Source organism: Heterodontus francisci, chromosome 41 (assembly GCF_036365525.1).
Source record: "Heterodontus francisci isolate sHetFra1 chromosome 41, sHetFra1.hap1, whole genome shotgun sequence".
Lineage (NCBI taxonomy): Eukaryota > Metazoa > Chordata > Chondrichthyes > Heterodontiformes > Heterodontidae > Heterodontus > Heterodontus francisci.
In genome coordinates, this window is record NC_090411.1 from 34032668 (window position 1) to 34054097 (window position 21430).

At 42.6% G+C, this 21430-nt stretch overlaps 1 protein-coding gene across 1 annotated transcript in view; it reads left to right on the forward strand.

The window, feature by feature from the left end:
- cacna1ia (calcium voltage-gated channel subunit alpha1 Ia) overlaps positions 1 to 21430 on the forward strand; it is a 235991-nt gene that overhangs the window by 114536 nt on the left and 100025 nt on the right. The window contains exons 17-20 of the mRNA XM_068020062.1: positions 1139 to 1262; positions 2650 to 2718; positions 11263 to 11447; positions 14871 to 14997. Coding sequence (XP_067876163.1) covers positions 1139 to 1262; positions 2650 to 2718; positions 11263 to 11447; positions 14871 to 14997 — 505 coding nt within the window. The remainder of the gene's footprint in view (positions 1 to 1138; positions 1263 to 2649; positions 2719 to 11262; positions 11448 to 14870; positions 14998 to 21430) is intronic.

Genomic DNA, 21430 nt, shown 5'->3' on the forward strand with positions numbered 1-21430 from the left:
TAACAATTAGAGCTAGACCATTCAGGGGTGATATCAGGAAGCACTTCTTCACACAAAGGGGAGGGGAAATCTGGAACTCTCTCCCCCAATGAAGCTGTTGATGATGGCGGAGTCAATTGAAAATTTCAAAACTGAGACTGACTGATTTTTGTTGGGCAAGTGTGTTAAGGCATGTAAAACCAGGAAAGGTCTGATTAGATTCCGCCTGATGTGTCAAATGACCATCGCCCACAAGCTCTTTGATTACATCGGCTTGGCTTTTATTTTCCTAAACTGCATCACTGTTGCGCTGGAGTTAAAATGCAGATCCATCATTGAATGGCAGAACAGCCTCGGGGGGCTGAATGGCCTCTCCCCTATTTCTAAGAGCTGTTATGAATTCAGCACGGGACTTCGACTCCAGCCTGCCAAAGGTCATGGGGTCAGGGGGGAGTTGGTTAATTTAGAAATGCCTGTCTTCTCCGAGAGGTGTGGAAATCGCCTGTGCACTGCCAGTTTGGGAGTGGGGAGAGGCGGATTCCTCCCTACCCTCTAGAAAGTTAAAACACCCCCATTGTAAGGGGGCAAAGCTTAAAGAAAAGTTTTTTAAAATCCTTTGTTCTTTGGGGGTTAGTGAGGGTTGAAATGGTAAGGGTCCAGGCCATGATTCAGGTCTGGAATCGAAACCCAGCCAGGCCCACCTTCACCATTCAGGAGCCTGGTACACCTGGTTTCACCATTGCTGATGGTTCATCGACTGGGAGCCACAGGAACTCCCAGTGGTACAAATCCCAGGCTTGTATTTTTCCTTTGTTAAATTTGGATGTCTCCAGAAAGTGGAATACCTTACTGTTTATTTTTGAACTTGCCAGACAACAACCCACCCAACACATTGATGTCTCTTTCTCTTTCAGATGCCAACTGTGTATTTCTACCATTTTCTGGTTTTATTTTAGATTTGTGTGGATTTTCTTTTGTCTCTGCTGCCGGACGTTAAATATTTCATTTCGTACTTGGTGACAGATGATCTCCTCAGGTTTGGGCTTGTTCCCCTGAGGGTAGGGGTCAGTGCCCTTGTGCCAATTTACCTCAACACCCTGAGCTTTCTTTGCCAGTTGAGTGACGATTCCAATTCTGTCCTCTACTCTTGTCTGATTAGATTCCGCCTGATGTGTCAAATGATCATCGCCCACAAGCTCTTTGATTACATCGTCTTGGCTTTTATTTTCCTAAACTGCATCACTGTTGCGCTGGAGCGACCTGAGATTGACCAAGGAAGCACAGTGAGTGACCTTTCATGTCTCAAGTAGTAAAAAGAAAGAGTTTGTGTTTCTGAAGTGCCTTTCATGACCTCAGTATGTTCCAAAGTGATTGAATACTCTTTGAAATGTAGTCATGTTGTAATGTGGGAAACATGGCAGCCAGTTTGCGCACAGCAAGCTCCCATAAACAGCAATGTGATAATGACCATATCATCTGTTTTAGGTATTGGCAGAGGGATAAACACCAGGGAAAACTCCCCTACTCTTCTTCAAATAGTGCCACAGAATCTTTTATGACCACCTGTAAGGGCAGATGTGGCCTCGGTTTAACATCGCATCCGAAAGAAAACTGTGTGGGCACTAGTAAAAGAAAGCCAAAATCTGTTGGCTGAATTTGGGTGAAGGTTACAGAAAGGGAAAGATATTGATTAAATTAATTCTCGTAATATTCTTATTTTTTTGGAGAGGAAAGAGAGTCAATTGTTAGTGGTCATAAGGGTGAGAGATGCCAATTGTGGGTCTGTAATCTTTTGGATGTCAAGCAACAAAAGTCAGGCACAGAAAGGTTAAGATGCAGAACAAACCTGTTTATGCTCAACTGCAACACTATGTTGTAAATTCTCTATTGTAATGTGATTTCCACTTGAATCATTTAAAAAAAAAATTATTTCACTTTGGCGTCTCACATGGAGGAAGGAAAGAAAAGACTTGCAACTATGTTGGGCCTTTCATGTCTCAAAGCTCATCACACTCAATGAAATAGAGTCACTGTTGTTCTCCAGATGAATGCAGCAGCACAGTGAAATCCCACAAAGAGCAAACGAATGACTGACTGAATGAACTATGTTTTATGTTGATGATATTGGTGCAGAGAGGAATATTGGCCTGGACAGTAGTGCAGCTCCACTCTTTGCTCGGCAGTAGAACTCTTGTGTTCAAACCTCACTCCAGGGATCTATCTTAATAATCTAGATAGCGGACCTGGATTTCAGTGCAGTACTGAGAGAGTGCTGCACTGTCAGAGATGCTGTCTTAAACTAAGACCCCGTCTGCTTGTTCAAGTGGCCGTAAAAGATCCCCCCCCCCCCATTGTTATTTGAAGAGCAGGGGAGTGCCCTGGTCAACAAATGTCAGCCAATATCACTAAAAACAGATTATCTGGTCATTTTTATCAACATTTTCTTTCATTCTCTTCTTTCCAGGACCTTGATTCTCATCCAAGTGAGAGTAATTAATGTCAGAGGAAGTTATATTTATCCTGTTGTGCAGATGTCAACTGAAACCAAGATTCTGTTTTCCTGTTTTCCATTACCAGTTGACTAGTAACTAGTAACTAGTAACTAGTCATTTGCCAATGGTCATTTGGTCTTCTTTTATACATTATTTGAACTGGGCTTTGTTTTTGCAGGAACGGATCTTCCTCAGTGTCTCCAACTATTTCTTCACAGCCATCTTTGTCGCAGAGATGACTCTCAAGGTAAGCGGTGCCCAAAGGGAATGGAGATCCCGAGTAAAACATCCCTTTTCCAAATTATCATCAGCCCATTTGCGCATCCTGCACTGTGCCAGTCCATGATAGCAGCAGTGCTGATGTGACTGTGGGAGGGGATCAGATAGTGAGAATCCCTCTTTAAATGGGATTGGATGGTGAGAATCTCTCTTTAAATGGGATTGGATGGTGAGAATCTCTCTTTAAATGGGATTGGATGGTGAGAATCTCTCTTTAAATGGAAGTGGATGGTGAGAATCTCTCTTTAAATGGAAGTGGATGATGAGAATATCTCTTTAAATGGGATTGGATGGTGAGAATCCCTCTTTAAATAGGATTGGATGATGAGAATCTCTCTTTAAATGGGATTGGATGGTGAGAATCTCTCTTTAAATGGGATTGGATGGTGAGAATCTCTCTTTAAATGGGATTGGATGATGAGAATCTCTCTTTAAATGCGATTGGATGGTGAGAATCCCTCTTTAAATGGGATTGGATGGTGAGAATCCCTCTTTAAATGGGATTGGATGGTGAGAATCCCTCTTTAAATGGGATTGGATGGTGAGAATCTCTCTTTAAATGGGATTGGATGGTGAGAATCTCTCTTTAAATGGGACTGGATGGTGAGAATCTCTCTTTAAATGGAAGTGGATGGTGAGAATCTCTCTTTAAATGGGATTGGATGGTGAGAATCTCTCTTTAAATGGAAGTGGATGATGAGAATCTCTCTTTAAATGGGATTGGATGGTGAGAATCTCTCTTTAAGTGGAAGTGGATGGTGAGAATCTCTCTTTAAATGGGATTGGATGGTGTGAATCTCTCTTTAAATGGGATTGGATGGTGAGAATCTCTCTTTAAATGGGATTGGATGGTGTGAATCCCTCTTTAAATGGGATTGGATGGTGAGAATCTCTCTTTAAATGGGATTGGATGGTGTGAATCTCTCTTTAAATGGAAGTGGATGGTGAGAATCTCTCTTTAAATGGGATTGGATGGTGTGAATCCCTCTTTAAATGGGATTGGATGGTGAGAATCTCTCTTTAAATGGGATTGGATGGTGAGAATCTCTCTTTAAATGGAAGTGGATGGTGAGAATCTCTCTTTAAATGAGATTGGATGGTGAGAATCTCTCTTTAAATGGAAGTGGATGGTGAGAATCTCTCTTTAAATGGGATTGGATGGTGAGAATCTCTCTTTAAATGGGAATGGATGGTGAGAATCTCTCTTTAAATGGGATTGGATGGTGAGAATCTCTCTTTAAATGGAAGTGGATGGTGCTCTCTTTAAATGGGATTGGATGGTGAGAATCTCTCTTTAAATGGGAATGGATGGTGAGAATCTCTCTTTAAATGGGATTGGATGGTGAGAATCTCTCTTTAAATGGAAGTGGATGGTGCTCTCTTTAAATGGGATTGGATGGTGAGAATCTCTCTTTAAATGGGAATGGATGGTGAGAATCTCTCTTTAAATGGGATTGGATGGTGAGAATCTCTCTTTAAATGGGAATGGATGATGAGAATCTCTCTTTAAATGGGATTGGATGGTGAGAATCTCTCTTTAAATGGGAATGGATGATGAGAATCTCTCTTTAAATGGGATTGGATGGTGAGAATCCCTCTTTCAATGGGATTGGATGGTGAGAATCCCTCTTTAAATGGGATTGGATGGTGTGAATCCCTCTTTAAATGGGATTGGATGGTGAGAATCTCTCTTTAAATGGGAATGGATGGTGAGAATCTCTCTTTAAATCGGATTGGATTGTGAGAATCTCTCTTTAAATGGGATTGGATGGTGAGAATCTCTCTTTAAATGGGATTGGATGGTGAGAATCTCTCTTTAAATGGGAATGGATGATGAGAATCTCTCTTTAAATGGGATTGGATGGTGAGAATCCCTCTTTCAATGGGATTGGATGGTGAGAATCCCTCTTTAAATGGGATTGGATGGTGAGAATCTCTCTTTAAATGGGAATGGATGGTGAGAATCTGTCTTTAAATCGGATTGGTTGGTGAGAATCTCTCTTTAAATGGGATTGGATGGTGAGAATCGCTCTTTCAATGGGATTGGATGGTGAGAATCTCTCTTTAAATGGGATTGGATGGTGAGAATCTCTCTTTAAATGGGATTGGATGGTGAGAATCTCTCTTTAAATGGGATTGGATGGTGAGAATCTCTCTTTAAATGGAAGTGGATGGTGAGAATCTCTCTTTAAATGGAAGTGGATGATGAGAATATCTCTTTAAATGGGATTGGATGGTGAGAATCCCTCTATAAATAGGATTGGATGATGAGAATCTCTCTTTAAATGGGATTGGATGGTGAGAATCTCTCTTTAAATGGGATTGGATGGTGAGAATCTCTCTTTAAATGGGATTGGATGATGAGAATCTCTCTTTAAATGGGATTGGATGGTGAGAATCCCTCTTTAAATGGGATTGGATGGTGAGAATCCCTCTTTAAATGGGATTGGATGGTGAGAATCCCTCTTTAAATGGGATTGGATGGTGAGAATCTCTCTTTAAATGGGATTGGATGGTGAGAATCTCTCTTTAAATGGGACTGGATGGTGAGAATCTCTCTTTAAATGGAAGTGGATGGTGAGAATCTCTCTTTAAATGGGATTGGATGGTGAGAATCTCTCTTTAAATGGAAGTGGATGATGAGAATCTCTCTTTAAATGGGATTGGATGGTGAGAATCTCTCTTTAAATGGAAGTGGATGATGAGAATCTCTCTTTAAATGGGATTGGATGGTGCGAATCTCTCTTTAAATGGGATTGGATGGTGAGAATCTCTCTTTAAATGGGATTGGATGGTGAGAATCTCTCTTTAAGTGGAAGTGGATGGTGAGAATCTCTCTTTAAATGGGATTGGATGGTGTGAATCTCTCTTTAAATGGGATTGGATGGTGAGAATCTCTCTTTAAATGGGATTGGATGGTGTGAATCCCTCTTTAAATGGGATTGGATGGTGAGAATCTCTCTTTAAATGGGATTGGATGGTGTGAATCCCTCTTTAAATGGGATTGGATGGTGAGAATCTCTCTTTAAATGGAAGTGGATGGTGAGAATCTCTCTTTAAATGAGATTGGATGGTGAGAATCTCTCTTTAAATGGAAGTGGATGGTGAGAATCTCTCTTTAAATGGGATTGGATGGTGAGAATCTCTCTTTAAATGGGAATGGATGGTGATAATCTCTCTTTAAATGGGATTGGACGGTGAGAATCTCTCTTTAAATGGAAGTGGATGGTGCTCTCTTTAAATTGGATTGGATGGTGAGAATCTCTCTTTAAATGGGAATGGATGGTGAGAATCTCTCTTTAAATGGGATTGGATGGTGAGAATCTCTCTTTAAATGGAAGTAGATGGTGCTCTCTTTAAATGGGATTGGATGGTGAGAATCTCTCTTTAAATGGGAATGGATGGTGAGAATCTCTCTTTAAATGGGATTGGATGGTGAGAATCTCTCTTTAAATGGGAATGGATGATGAGAATCTCTCTTTAAATGGGATTGGATGGTGAGAATCCCTCTTTCAATGGGATTGGATGGTGAGAATCCCTCTTTAAATGGGATTGGATGGTGTGAATCCCTCTTTAAATGGGATTGGATGGTGAGAATCTCTCTTTAAATGGGAATGGATGGTGAGAATCTGTCTTTAAATCGGATTGGATTGTGAGAATCTCTCTTTAAATGGGATTGGATGGTGAGAATCTCTCTTTAAATGGGATTGGATGGTGAGAATCTCTCTTTAAATGGGAATGGATGATGAGAATCTCTCTTTAAATGGGATTGGATGGTGAGAATCCCTCTTTCAATGGGATTGGATGGTGAGAATCCCTCTTTAAATGGGATTGGATGGTGAGAATCTCTCTTTAAATGGGAATGGATGGTGAGAATCTGTCTTTAAATCGGATTGGTTGGTGAGAATCTCTCTTTAAATGGGATTGGATGGTGAGAATCGCTCTTTCAATGGGATTGGATGGTGAGAATCCCTCTTTAAATGGGATTGGATGGTGAGAATCTCTCTTTAAATGGAAGTGGATGGTGAGAATCTCTCTTTAAATGGAAGTGGATGATGAGAATATCTCTTTAAATGGGATTGGATGGTGAGAATCCCTCTATAAATAGGATTGGATGATGAGAATCTCTCTTTAAATGGGATTGGATGGTGAGAATCTCTCTTTAAATGGGATTGGATGGTGAGAATCTCTCTTTAAATGGGATTGGATGATGAGAATCTCTCTTTAAATGGGATTGGATGGTGAGAATCCCTCTTTAAATGGGATTGGATGGTGAGAATCCCTCTTTAAATGGGATTGGATGGTGAGAATCCCTCTTTAAATGGGATTGGATGGTGAGAATCTCTCTTTAAATGGGATTGGATGGTGAGAATCTCTCTTTAAATGGGACTGGATGGTGAGAATCTCTCTTTAAATGGAAGTGGATGGTGAGAATCTCTCTTTAAATGGGATTGGATGGTGAGAATCTCTCTTTAAATGGAAGTGGATGATGAGAATCTCTCTTTAAATGGGATTGGATGGTGAGAATCTCTCTTTAAATGGAAGTGGATGATGAGAATCTCTCTTTAAATGGGATTGGATGGTGAGAATCTCTCTTTAAATGGGATTGGATGGTGAGAATCTCTCTTTAAATGGGATTGGATGGTGAGAATCTCTCTTTAAGTGGAAGTGGATGGTGAGAATCTCTCTTTAAATGGGATTGGATGGTGTGAATCTCTCTTTAAATGGGATTGGATGGTGAGAATCTCTCTTTAAATGGGATTGGATGGTGTGAATCCCTCTTTAAATGGGATTGGATGGTGAGAATCTCTCTTTAAATGGGATTGGATGGTGTGAATCCCTCTTTAAATGGGATTGGATGGTGAGAATCTCTCTTTAAATGGAAGTGGATGGTGAGAATCTCTCTTTAAATGAGATTGGATGGTGAGAATCTCTCTTTAAATGGAAGTGGATGGTGAGAATCTCTCTTTAAATGGGATTGGATGGTGAGAATCTCTCTTTAAATGGGAATGGATGGTGAGAATCTCTCTTTAAATGGGATTGGACGGTGAGAATCTCTCTTTAAATGGAAGTGGATGGTGCTCTCTTTAAATTGGATTGGATGGTGAGAATCTCTCTTTAAATGGGAATGGATGGTGAGAATCTCTCTTTAAATGGGATTGGATGGTGAGAATCTCTCTTTAAATGGAAGTAGATGGTGCTCTCTTTAAATGGGATTGGATGGTGAGAATCTCTCTTTAAATGGGAATGGATGGTGAGAATCTCTCTTTAAATGGGATTGGATGGTGAGAATCTCTCTTTAAATGGGAATGGATGATGAGAATCTCTCTTTAAATGGGATTGGATGGTGAGAATCCCTCTTTCAATGGGATTGGATGGTGAGAATCCCTCTTTAAATGGGATTGGATGGTGTGAATCCCTCTTTAAATGGGATTGGATGGTGAGAATCTCTCTTTAAATGGGAATGGATGGTGAGAATCTCTCTTTAAATGGGATTGGATGGTGAGAATCTCTCTTTAAATGGGATTGGATGGTGTGAATCCCTCTTTAAATGGGATTGGATGGTGAGAATCTCTCTTTAAATGGAAGTGGATGGTGAGAATCTCTCTTTAAATGAGATTGGATGGTGAGAATCTCTCTTTAAATGGAAGTGGATGGTGAGAATCTCTCTTTAAATGGGATTGGATGGTGAGAATCTCTCTTTAAATGGGAATGGATGGTGAGAATCTCTCTTTAAATGGGATTGGACGGTGAGAATCTCTCTTTAAATGGAAGTGGATGGTGCTCTCTTTAAATTGGATTGGATGGTGAGAATCTCTCTTTAAATGGGAATGGATGGTGAGAATCTCTCTTTAAATGGGATTGGATGGTGAGAATCTCTCTTTAAATGGAAGTAGATGGTGCTCTCTTTAAATGGGATTGGATGGTGAGAATCTCTCTTTAAATGGGAATGGATGGTGAGAATCTCTCTTTAAATGGGATTGGATGGTGAGAATCTCTCTTTAAATGGGAATGGATGATGAGAATCTCTCTTTAAATGGGATTGGATGGTGAGAATCCCTCTTTCAATGGGATTGGATGGTGAGAATCCCTCTTTAAATGGGATTGGATGGTGTGAATCCCTCTTTAAATGGGATTGGATGGTGAGAATCTCTCTTTAAATGGGAATGGATGGTGAGAATCTGTCTTTAAATCGGATTGGATTGTGAGAATCTCTCTTTAAATGGGATTGGATGGTGAGAATCTCTCTTTAAATGGGATTGGATGGTGAGAATCTCTCTTTAAATGGGAATGGATGATGAGAATCTCTCTTTAAATGGGATTGGATGGTGAGAATCCCTCTTTCAATGGGATTGGATGGTGAGAATCCCTCTTTAAATGGGATTGGATGGTGAGAATCTCTCTTTAAATGGGAATGGATGGTGAGAATCTGTCTTTAAATCGGATTGGTTGGTGAGAATCTCTCTTTAAATGGGATTGGATGGTGAGAATCTCTCTTTCAATGGGATTGGATGGTGAGAATCCCTCTTTAAATGGGATTGGATGGTGGGAATCCCTTTTTAAATGGAATTGGATGGTGAGAATACCTCTTTAAATGGGATTGGATGGTGTGAATCTCTCTTTAAATGGGAATGGATGATGAGAATCTCTCTTTAAATGGGATTGGATGGTGAGAATCCCTCTTTCAATGGGATTGGATGGTGAGAATCCCTCTTTAAATGGGATTGGATGGTGAGAATCCCTCTTTAAATGGGATTGGATGGTGAGAATCTCTCTTTAAATAGGATTGGATGGTGAGAATCCCTTTTTAAATGGAATTGGATGGTGAGAATACCTCTTTAAATGGGATTGGATGGTGTGAATCCCTCTTTAAATGGGATTGGATGGTGAGAATCTCTCTTTAAATAGGATTGGATGGTGAGAATCCCTCTTTAAATGGGATTGGATGGTGAGAATCCCTCCATTCATGACATCGATCTGCGAGGAATAAACTTCTTGTCCGGAGCAGAATGCAGTGTCAATGTGTGAATTGGAAACAGATGGGAAGAGCCCAGACTGTGAACTTGTGGAGCAGAAAGACAGATGGGATATGACTGTAAGTGGAATATCCACAGCACCTTCAGGGTGATTAGACTTTATAAACAAGATATTAGAGACCTAATTTGCCATCAAGACAAAAACGATCGTCTTTCACATAATGACAGTGAGCATCTAAATTAAATGGTCATCTCAAAATGCAGCAGATGCTGTCAGATGTTACTACCTCCCACACCTCGATTTTCACTTTCACCCTCATCATATCTGCTGCATAATGTTTAAGACCAGAATTAGCCACAGTCTGTCAGCTGTGGCTCAATGCAGAGTAGTCTTGCCTCCAAGAGGCTTCTTTCTCCAAAATCCAGGCTGACACTCCCAGTCGGAGGTACCATCTTTAGATTGAGGTGTTAAACTGAGTCTTAGAGTCATTTACGGCACAAAAGGAGGCCATTCAGCCCATCAAGTCCATGCCAGCTCTCCATGGAGCTTTTCAGTATTACCCTGTGTTTTCATTTTAACAATAATTTTATCTCTGTGCATTGGTCATCAAGCTCCAAATAAGATATAACCCCTGTGTATAAAGCCCAATTTAAAAGTTAATTGTAATATTATTCCCTGTTATTATTTACCTAGTCCATTTTAACAATACGCTGTCATGCTATTCCTCTTTCCCATCTGCTCTCTCAGGTAGAAGATCCACAGCACTATTTCAAAGAAGGGCCTGGTGTCCTGGCCAATATTCACCCCTCAATCAACATCACTAAAACAGATTATCTGATCATTACAACATTGCTGTTTGTGGGATCTTGCTGTGCATAAACTGGCTGCCCTGTTTCCAGCATTACAACAGTGACTACACTTTAAAAGTACTTGTTTAACTGTAAAGCGCTTTGAGGTAATGAAAGATGCTATAGAAATGCAAATCTTTCCCTCCATCGTCTGGAGTTAAGTCTGGATAAATGCTTCACACTTTCAGGTGACGTATCTTTATTAACTAGCTGGAAGAATGTTGTATAAATTAATTATGTAATCATATGCTAATATTGCAAACATTAATTTCTAAAAGAAACAATTTGCATTTATATAACACCTTTCACAACCTCAGGAATTCCCAAAGCACTTTACAGCCAATGCAGTACTTTTTTGAAATGTAGCCACGGTCATAATGTAGGAAAGTAGTGACCAATTTGTGCACAGCAAGCTCCCACAAAAAGTAATGGAATAATGACCAGATAATTTGCTTTTTTTTTGTGATGTGGTTTGAGGGATAAATATTGGCCCCAGGACACTGGGAAGAACGCCTCCTGCTCTTTTTCCAATAGTTGGGATCTTTCACGTCGATCTGAGAGGGCAGACGGGGCCTTAGTTTACCCTCTCATCTGAAAGTCTCAAAACTACTTTTAATCAGAGGCCATAATTATTTCTCCCAAGAGTTTTTCTATAGCATGTGACACTTGCCCTTTGCCCTTGTCAGGTTGTCTCTCTGGGGTTTTACTTCGGTGACGAAGCATATCTCAGAAGCAGCTGGAACATTCTAGATGGATTCCTGGTCTTCGTGTCCCTCATTGACATCGTTGTATCCTTGGCCTCGGCAGGTGGGGCGAAGATCTTGGGCGTGCTCCGGGTGCTAAGGCTTCTCAGGACACTACGTCCTCTCAGGTAACATATCAGGTCCAAGCATTGTGTAGGTCAAAAGGAAGAGTAATATTAACGTGTGTGTGTTGGACCACTAACGTCAGTTAGTTTCTTGTCCGTTGAGTTTCATCAGCAAGATTGCTGGAACCTGAGGAACAGAATGGCTAAAACTCCTGTCTCTTCCCTCACTTTATTTTTCTTTTCATTCCAATTTTATCTCTTCCTCCTCTTCAGACTGATGACACTGACCCTTCCTGGGTAAGGTTCCACCACACAGTAACCCTGTGGTATCTCACCAAATGCTCTGTGTGAGTCTAGAGCGTTGACAGGTTAACTAACCATGGCGTTGGTTATCCCAGCAAAACCTAATCGTCCCTTCGCCTAAATTTTTACCCAAAGGAGGGGTGGGTTGGGAGCAGAAGGGAAGATAAAAACAAAATTAAATGTCAAACCCGCCTCCAACATGCCCACTTCTGGTTTTAATGGATGCGGATCGGAGTGGGGGTGGGTGCCAGTGGGAAAGTGATCGATTCGCTCACAGAAGGCAAGTCGGTCATTGAAACCTTTCAAGGAATCCTGTCTCCATTTTAACTCATGGGGGCCTGGTGAATCCCGGCAGGTAAAAGGAGGCAAGAAAGGGTGGATCCATGAGGGAAGTGTATTCAACCCATTGCTTGTGGGCTAGAAGGAGCAAGATTGCTTCCCCTGCCCATCCAACAAACTTATCTGCAGGTGATCGGACCCCTGCAATGTCTGACTCCCAAACACCCCCTATCCCCCGCAATCTCCAACTTAAGTTGACACTAGTTCTTCATCTGCTTTTCCAGTCATAGAGTTATACAGCACAGAAACAGGCCCTTCGGCCCATCGTGTCTGTGCCAGCCATCCAGCACCCAACGATTCTAATCCCATATTCCTGCACTTGGCCCGTAGCCTTGTATGCTATGGTGTTTCAAGTGCTCATCTAAATACTTCTTAAATGTTGTGAGGGTTCATGCCTCTATCACCCCTTCAGGCAGTGTGTTCCAGATTCCAACCACCCTTTGGGTGAAAACATTTTTCCTCAAATCCCCTCTAAACCTCCTGCCCCTTACCCTAGATCTATGCCCCCTCGTTCTTGAGCCCTCCGCTAAGGGAAGAAGTTTCTTCCTATCGATCCTATCAATGCCCCTCGTAATTTTGTATACCTCAATCAGGTCCCCCATCAGCTTTCTCTGCTCCAAGGAAAACAACCCTAGCCTATCCAGTCTCTCTTCATAGCTGAAATGCTCCAGCCCAGACAACATCCAGGTGAATCTCCTCTGCACCCTCTCCAGTGCAATCACATCCTTCCTATAGTGCGGTGACCAGAACTGTACACAGTACTCCAGCTGTGGCCTAACTAGCATTTTATACAGCTCCATCATAACCTCCCTGCTCTTATATTCTGTGCCTCGACTGATAAAGGCAAGTATCCCATATGCCTTCCTAACCACCTTATCTACCTGTGCTGCTGCCTTCAGTGATCTATGGACAAGTACACCAAGATCCCTCTGACCTTCTGTACTTCCTAGGGTCCTACCATCCATTGTATATTCCCTTGCCTTGTTAGTCCTCCCAAAATGCATCACCTCACACTTCTCAGGATTAAATCCCATTTGCCACAGCACCACCCATCTTACCAGCCCATCTATATCGTCCTGTAATCTAAGGCTTTCCTCCTCACTATTTACAATACCACCAATTTTCATGTCATCTGCGAACTTACTGATCAGTATAACAGGCCCAATAGCCTGTCAATCTGGCTGGTTGTCTGTTAATTTCTGCAGGTTGTCCAGAAAAGCCATAATTCCGGGTTTTCCATCCAAAATCCTCTTCACGCGCAAACCCCCTTCCGCCCGCCCCCCTCCCACCCCACACCCCCCCCCCCCCCCCCGCGCCTGACTAAATATTGGGCTCATGCACGTTTTATCAGTAGACATTTCCCTCAAGGTTTTGAGATGAGTTAAAATGATAGTGGGGGTGGAATGCCTGGGAATTGGAATGTGAACCCCATCCACCCTGCTCGTCCACTCCACCACCTAAACCACCTCATGTCTGTACTTTTTTATTTTCTCACTTGCATGTCTTAGCCATCTTAGAAGGATATTGAAGAAAATACCTAACCTTTCACGTTTTTCCGTGGCAGTTTCAGCAGACATTTTCTTAGTTCGTACAGGCAGCAGGAGTCTTGGGGATTTGGGAATTTTCCCCGCCATTTCCACAATCTCAGTGCAACCCTCCAAAATTTAGGAATCAGTTGAAAGGGAGCTGCATTGTACCAGCGACTTTATAAAGCACATGCTTGAACACATCCTGACCAAGACTCCCATTGAATCTTACGGCACAGAAACAGGCTATTCAGCCCATTGTGCCTGTGTCAGCTCTTTGAAAGAACTGTCCAATCCATCCCAATCCTCCTGCTCTTTCCCCACAGCTCTACAATGTTTTCCCCTTCAAATATTTATCAAATTCCCTTTTGAACTTTACTATTGAATCTACTTCCATCTCCCTTTCAGGCAGCACATCCCAGATCACTGTGTTAAAAAAAAATGTCTTCTTTTCACCTCTGGTTCTTTTGCCAATCACCTTAAATCTGGGTCCTGACCCTCCACGTGCTGGAAACAGTTTCTCTCTATCTCCCAGCACAGACTAGTTAGGACAAATAGTCTCTTTCTGTGCTCTATATTCTATGTAATTCTATTCCATTAAACCCCCTCATTTTTTTAAAGAGATACAGCACTGAAACAGGCCCTTCGGCCCACCAAGTCTGTGCCGACCATCAACCACCCATTTATACTAATCCTACATTAACCCCATATTCCCTACCACATCCCCACCATTCTCCTACCTACACTAGGGGCAATTTACAATGACCAATTTACCTATCAACCTGCAAGTCTTTGGCTGTGGGAGGAAACTGGAGCACCTGATGGAAACCCACATGGTCACAGGGAGAACTTGCAAACTCCACACAGGCAGTACCCAGAATTGAACCCGGGTCGCTGGAGCTGTGAGGCTGCGGTGCTAGCCACTGTGCTGCCATTTGAACATTTCTATTGAATCACCCCTTAACCTTCTCTTCCCTAAGACAAACAATCCCAGCTTCTCCAGTATATCCACATAGGCGTTCATCCCTTTTGGCTCAGGAACTGCATGTGTGACCATTTGAGATCGATAAACTATGTTTAAGTATTCTTAAAGGGCATTCCTAGCATCAAACCAATACGAAATAGGCTCTCCAGTTAACACCAATCAAGTCTTGTTATCATTCTTTTTTTTTGACCACACAGAAGACAGGTGAGAATTTAGGTCTTTGTGTTTTCAAACACAAGGATCATTTTCATTTTGTAGAAATGTTTTGAGAAACGCACGTGATTACATGTTGTCTATTTATCTTGCTATACTTTCTCACTTTCTTGCACCTAGGGTAATTAGTCGAGCGCCAGGCTTAAAACTGGTTGTTGAAACCCTTATTTCCTCCCTGAAGCCCATTGGGAACATTGTCCTCATTTGCTGTGCTTTCTTCATAATCTTCGGGATCCTTGGTGTCCAGGTGAGAAGTCCGAACTGATTTTCTGAGTTTTGTATCGTCGGTGCTGCACAGGAACATTAGGAACAGAAATAGACCATTCAGCCCCTCTCACCCGTTCTGCCATTCAGTTAGACTGATCTACACCTCAACTCCATTTCCCCACCTTTACTCCATATCCCTCGATACCCATACACAACAAAAATCTATCACTCTCAGTCCTGACAGCTCCAATTGACCCCAGCATCCAGAGCCTTTTGGGAGAGAGAATTGCAGACTTCCAATACCCTTTGTGTGAAAAACTGCTTTCTGATTTCTCTCCCGAAAGGTCGAGCTCTAATTTTAAGATAATGTCCGCCTTGTTTTTGGAAACAGTGTATCTCCATCTACCCTACTGAATCATTTTAACATTTTAATCACCTCAAACATATCACCTCAAACAAATCACCCCGCAACCTTCTAATCTCAAGGGATTACAAAGCAAGTTAGAGGAGAGTTTGCTCCTCTTGTTCCCCAAAATTGCTGATCCTTGCACCCTCTAATCCCTCATCACAAGTATTCATCCTTCATGAGTAATTTCTACATTTTCAGATCACCTTTTTACAATAAACGTATTAATGCTGACATTGAAAGAAGCCAAAAGGCAGTCTAGAGGGGGGATTCTCTTCAGGTTGCGGGCCTAAAGGGTATTGCGGTAAAACCCAATCCAGTTCCAATCGGTGCCTGCACACTCACTTTTTCCAGCAGTAGTCACTGGATGTGAAACTTGGACCCTAATTTTACGGCCCCCCATTGAACAGGCTGGTGGCAAAGAAGGAGCGTAAAATTGAGTGGGAGGCAGGGGGTGCATTCCCCACACCTTCCCGCCCCTGCTGCAATTTTACGTGGGGCGGCGGTGGCAAGAAACGGCCTGCCCACCCCAGGCCAATCAAGTGGCCAATTAACTGCACCCAAGAACACCACCAGGTTTCCTTCTTGCGGGCTGGGAGGGGGCACTCCTGATCGGGCACCCTGTGCCCACAGAGGACCAACCCCGAAGCCTCAACTGCCCCCACCGCACAACATCACCCCACCCCCCGCCCAACCACCACCCCCGCCAACTGACTCCCCCCCCCTTGCCTCGCTGGGGCCTGGCAAGGCCCCAAAAACTTTACTTCGTTCCTGGGCCGTCCTTCACCTTGCTTGCAATGGCAGGGTGTAGTCACAGTAGTGGCCACCGATCCCGGTGGCGTTGCTGGGACTAAGAGCTGCCGACCCGCTGATTGCCGACAGCTCCATTAGGTGGGATTTCCTGCCTCAAGAAGGTGGAAGTATCACCCAAGGCCAATTAAGGGCCTGGGAAGTGAGAAATTCCAGCGTGGCTCCCCAGGCCCGGTGGAGGCGGGCTTGCCCCCGACATAACATAAAATTCCGGCCTTGATTACCGTACCAACTTGAATATTTATCAGACGTAACAAAGAGCAGGACCCAAATTATAAAATAGTATCCCTTTGACATAACACAGGGTGTTTACACTTACTACCTCTTAGCTTAACTCACAAATCAAATACAGCAAAACCACGGAAAATGATCTTCCTTTGAAGTATAAGTTGTATGTCTGAAGATGGCTCTTGACCCACCAAACCTACACATGCTCATCATTGATATAAATGGAGCAGTGGAACTTTAGAGAGTTCTTTGTCTGATTGTCTTTTCTTGTACTTGACCTTGAAGGGTTTGACGCTAACAATGGCTGCAAAGAGTATTGGCATTTCTCTCCTTGATGTGATAACATACGTATTCAATATCTATGTCGTTAGGCTTGTAAATGGAAATTGATTCACACTTGTATAGATTTTTAGTTTAAGATCAATGAGTTGGGAAAAACTGCTAATTATATTTAAAGCCCCAGCTATTTTTTTTACACTTATAACAGAATAACATAATCTCTGCATTGACCTATCGGCCCAGATTTATGGCCAACGTTATGTCCTTTCAGTTTATTGGAATTTCTACCTGAATGGATAAGGTCAGCAATGAGGTAGTGTGGGAAAGGTACTTCGATGAAAGATTTGATTGTTGTAAAACTGTGCAGGATGAACCACTCGGATGAGATACAAATGGTTTTGTTGCATGGAGTTTATAAAAACATTGATTAAATTGTCACAAAATCCCAAATATTTCAACTGAGATGTGATGATTTAGTTCCCTCTATTGAATCTTTTGTAGAATGCGAAAAATACTGAGTTCCTAATCTATGGCGGCAGATCTTCTCTCGTTTTTGACGGTGGATTTACCTTAAAGTATTACCGCACATATCAAGGATACCTGAGCTCACAAGGAGCACAGTAGCATTTGCAAATCTCTCGTACACAGTGGAGAATGATCAACTCCTTCTACAGTGAAGGAAAGGCCTTCATATCACACCTGCCTATGAAGCTATTGGGTTTAGGTTCTAATGTACTCATGAGATGTTCAGTGCAACATATTTTATTAATCAAAGTCCATACAAATTCAGTTTGACATAGCATTAATAGACAGTTAATGTCTCTCAGACCTGTTCCAATAGGAGCAGTAATTAAGTCATTGACTACAGACTTGCATGCTTGGGGCATTCAGCTGGGTTCGATTGCAGTCTCCCGTTCTCCTGAAATAACAACAGCTTTCTGTAGTTGGTTCATTGCCCGCCTACGGTCACATGTGTGACTTTTGAAATTCCATTACGTCTTTGAATTTTAGCCTGTTAGCTTCATGACATTGAGTTTAACAGTGTTGGGCCTGAGTATTGCTGAAACAAGAGACATGCAGTCGAAGCTTTTCGTCTTGCACTCATCAGGACAGACGCAGGAATGCCAAATTTCAAAGGGAGCAACAATTTATACTGCATGAGAAAAGGGTGCTGATTGGTTGACAAATTGACTCTGATTGGTCGCGGCGTTGCCATGGAGAATGTACCAGGGAACTATTGTCCCCCACGCTTTTGTTTAATTCAAAAAAGGCACAATGCCCAGACATGTTCCTTTTGCCTGAAGAGGACAGGTCCCTACATATGAATATATGTAGCTTCTAGCAAGCATAAGTTGTAAGCCCAACTGATAATCTTAAATTGGTTGTTAGTTTAATTCTTAGTACACTCAGGTTTGTTCAGTAAGTGCTGTCCAATCGCAGAATCACATCTAACATTAGACATTGTATTCTGAGTTTTGTAAGTGTGGGCTGGTGGAGTACAGTCAGTACTCTGCTTATTGCAAACAGCCCGAATGGATGTGCTGTTTGATGTGATCCGCACTGCCAGTCATTGGGATGTACAGACTATGTACCTGGCATCACACTGGCACTGAAATTCATATGCCACATTATGACTCTTTGGTAAAAGAACAGATTGCTGAATATGCACAATGTGAGCCTAATCCTCATCGATAGCCTGTTCCATTGTCTAGAATTATCATCCTTTTAGACATTACACATGTGTCTTGGCCAAAATACCTTCCTGTGCAGCTGGTAGACATCTGCCTCCTGTATGATTTGCTCCAGATGTTTCTCGGCCTTGATTTCATAGAAAAAAACTGCAAAATCAAATGTACATTCTCCCAAACCCAGCATTGCATTAGATCCCATATAAGGAAGTGAATGCAACTCTAGTGCCTTGCAGTTTTGGGAATGAAGATCCTACATTGCAATGGAACAAAAAAACACAGCAAAAACAACTTGTATTTATATAGCACCTTTAACATAATAAAATGTCTCAAGGTGCTTCACAAGAGCATTATAAAGCAAAATTTGACACCAAGGCACACGAGGAGATATTAAGACAGATGGCCAATACTTGGTCAAAGAGCAGAAATTTCCTCTGATTAACTATTGGGAAGATAGACGCCATTGTATTCCGTCCCCGTGACAAACTCCGTTCCCTAGCCACCGACTCCAAACCCCTCTCTGGCAACTGCCAAAGGCTGAACCAGACTGTTCATAACCTTCATAATCATATTTCATCCTGAGATGAGCTTCTGATCACATATCTGCACAATCACTAAGATCGCCTGTTTCCAACTCCATAATGTCATCTGACTGCATCCCTGCCTCAGCTCATCCGCTGCTGAAACTCTCATCCTTGCCTTTGTTATCTCTAGACTTGACTATTCCAACGCATTCCTGGTCAGCCTCCCATCCTCTACCTCCATCAACTTGAGGTTGTCCATAACTCTGCTGTTTGTATTCTATCTCGCTCTATCACCCCTGTGCTCGCTGACCTACACCAGCTCACAGTTAAGCAATCTCTCGATTTTAAAATTCTCATCTTTGTTTTCAAATCCCACCATGGCCTCGCCCCTCCCTATCTCTGTAAGCTCCTCCAGCCCCACAACCCTCGGAGATACCTGCGCTCCTCTAATTCTGGCCCCTTGAGCTACCCTGATTTCATTGCTCCACCATTGGCAGTCGTGTGTTTAGTTGCCAAAAGCCTAAGCTCTCGAATTCCCTCCATAAACTTCTCCACCTCTCTTTCCTCCATTAAGATGCTCCTTAAAACCTACCATTTGATACCTTGTAATATGTGTTCATCATATTTAGATGTCTATCAATAATATCACCAAGTAGTGCTGACCTATGGCCTCATGTTCTTTGATAAACTCTGGTCATACTTTGAAAAAGGAACTGCTTCAAAGCTGCCTTCTCTTTCTCATGGAAGGACTGTGAATGGCCACCATTGTCAACTCAAAACCTTAAACCTTTAACAGAAAGGAAAGAAAGATTTTTTTAATCGTTCATACGATGTGGGCGTCACTGGAAAGGTCAGCATTTCTTGCCCATCCCGAGTTGCCCTTCACAACTGAGTGGCTTGCTATCCCATTTCAGTTAAGAGTCAACCACATTGCTGTGGGTCTGGAGTCACATGTAGGCCAGACCAGGTAAGGATGGCAGATTTCCTTCCCTAAAGGACATTAGTAAACCAGATGTTTTCTTTTTACCACAATCGATGATAGTTTCATGATACCAATATTGAGACTAGCTTTCAGTTCCATATTTTTTTATCAATTAGTTGAATTTAAATTCTCCCACTGCAATGGTGGAACTTGAACCCATGTCCCCAGGGCATAAGCCTGTGCCTATGGATTACTAGTCCAGTGACATCATCTCCCCTCAATTTGCATTTATATAGCTCCTTTCACAATCTCTGGTTGACCCAAATCGCTCCACAGCCAATGAGGTACTTTTGAAGTGAAGTCACTGTTGCAATGTAAGAAACACAGTAGCAACTTTGCACAGATCCCACAAATAGCAATGTGATAACAACCAGATATTCTGTTTTAGTGATGTGGGTCAAGTAAAGGCCACCTCAGGTCAAGGGAGAAAAAAACGGACCCGAACCCGACAGAACCACACCAGACCCGAGCCCAGCCCGGCCCGTCCTGAATCCCTCCATTTTTTTCCCACGCCCGACCCGAGCCTGACCTGACCACCGGAATGTTCACTTTACCTACCTCCCATTCCGAATCTGCAGGAAGCTGCAGCGTGAGCGCGATGACGTCATGGAGACACTCACTCGCTCACTGCGCAGACTCAGAGTTTCCCTCCTTGACGTCCCGGACTCCCAGCTCAGGAAGGCTTTTCAACTTTTGACACTGTCCAGCAAAGCAAAATGCAATACTCACCCAGATCCAGCCCGACCCGAGCCCGAAAGCCGGACCCGGAGGAGCGACCCGACCCGAGCAGAACCCGACACGTCGTCGGGTCCCGTTGGGTTCGGGTCGGGTAGCAGGCCTTTAGGGTCAAGGGACAAATGTTGATCTAGACATCTGGGAGATCTCCCTTGCACTTCTTTGAAATTGTGGCCATGGAATCTTTTACCTTCACTCAGATGAGGGCCTCAGTTTATTGTCTTATCTGAAAGACAGCACATCTGACAGTGCAGCAGTCCCTCAGTACTGCACTGGATGTGTCAGCCTGGATTCTCGGCTCAAGTCTTGGAGTGGAGACTTGAACCGATGTCCTTCCAGCAGAGAGGTGAGAGTGTTACCTCTCCAGAATGTTGAAGGAAGTTAGTAATGAAAGTACCAAAGATTTTCCAAAATTATTTGTACTGTTGGACTGAAGAGTGCCGAATATTACAGCCTTGTTGAAAAGGGAGAGAGAATAAGCCAGGTACCTATAGATCAGCTAGTCTCACATTGTCAGTCGAAGAATTGCTGGAGAGAATAACAAGAGATATTATAAGTCAACGCTTCGAAAGGTATAGTCTAATCAAGGGTAGTCAGCATGGATTTGTAAAGGGCAATTTATGCTTGACAAATTTAGTTGAATTCTCCAAGGAAATCAGTAAGCCTGTAGACAAAGGGAATGCAGTGGTATATTAGGACTCTCAGAAAGAATTTGATAAGGTGCCTGTGACAAACGAACAAGGATTTTTTTTTCTGTACCGTTTATCACTTCATTCTTTTCTCTTGGGGTCATGTTGCATCCTGGAGTAAAAGTAAATGCT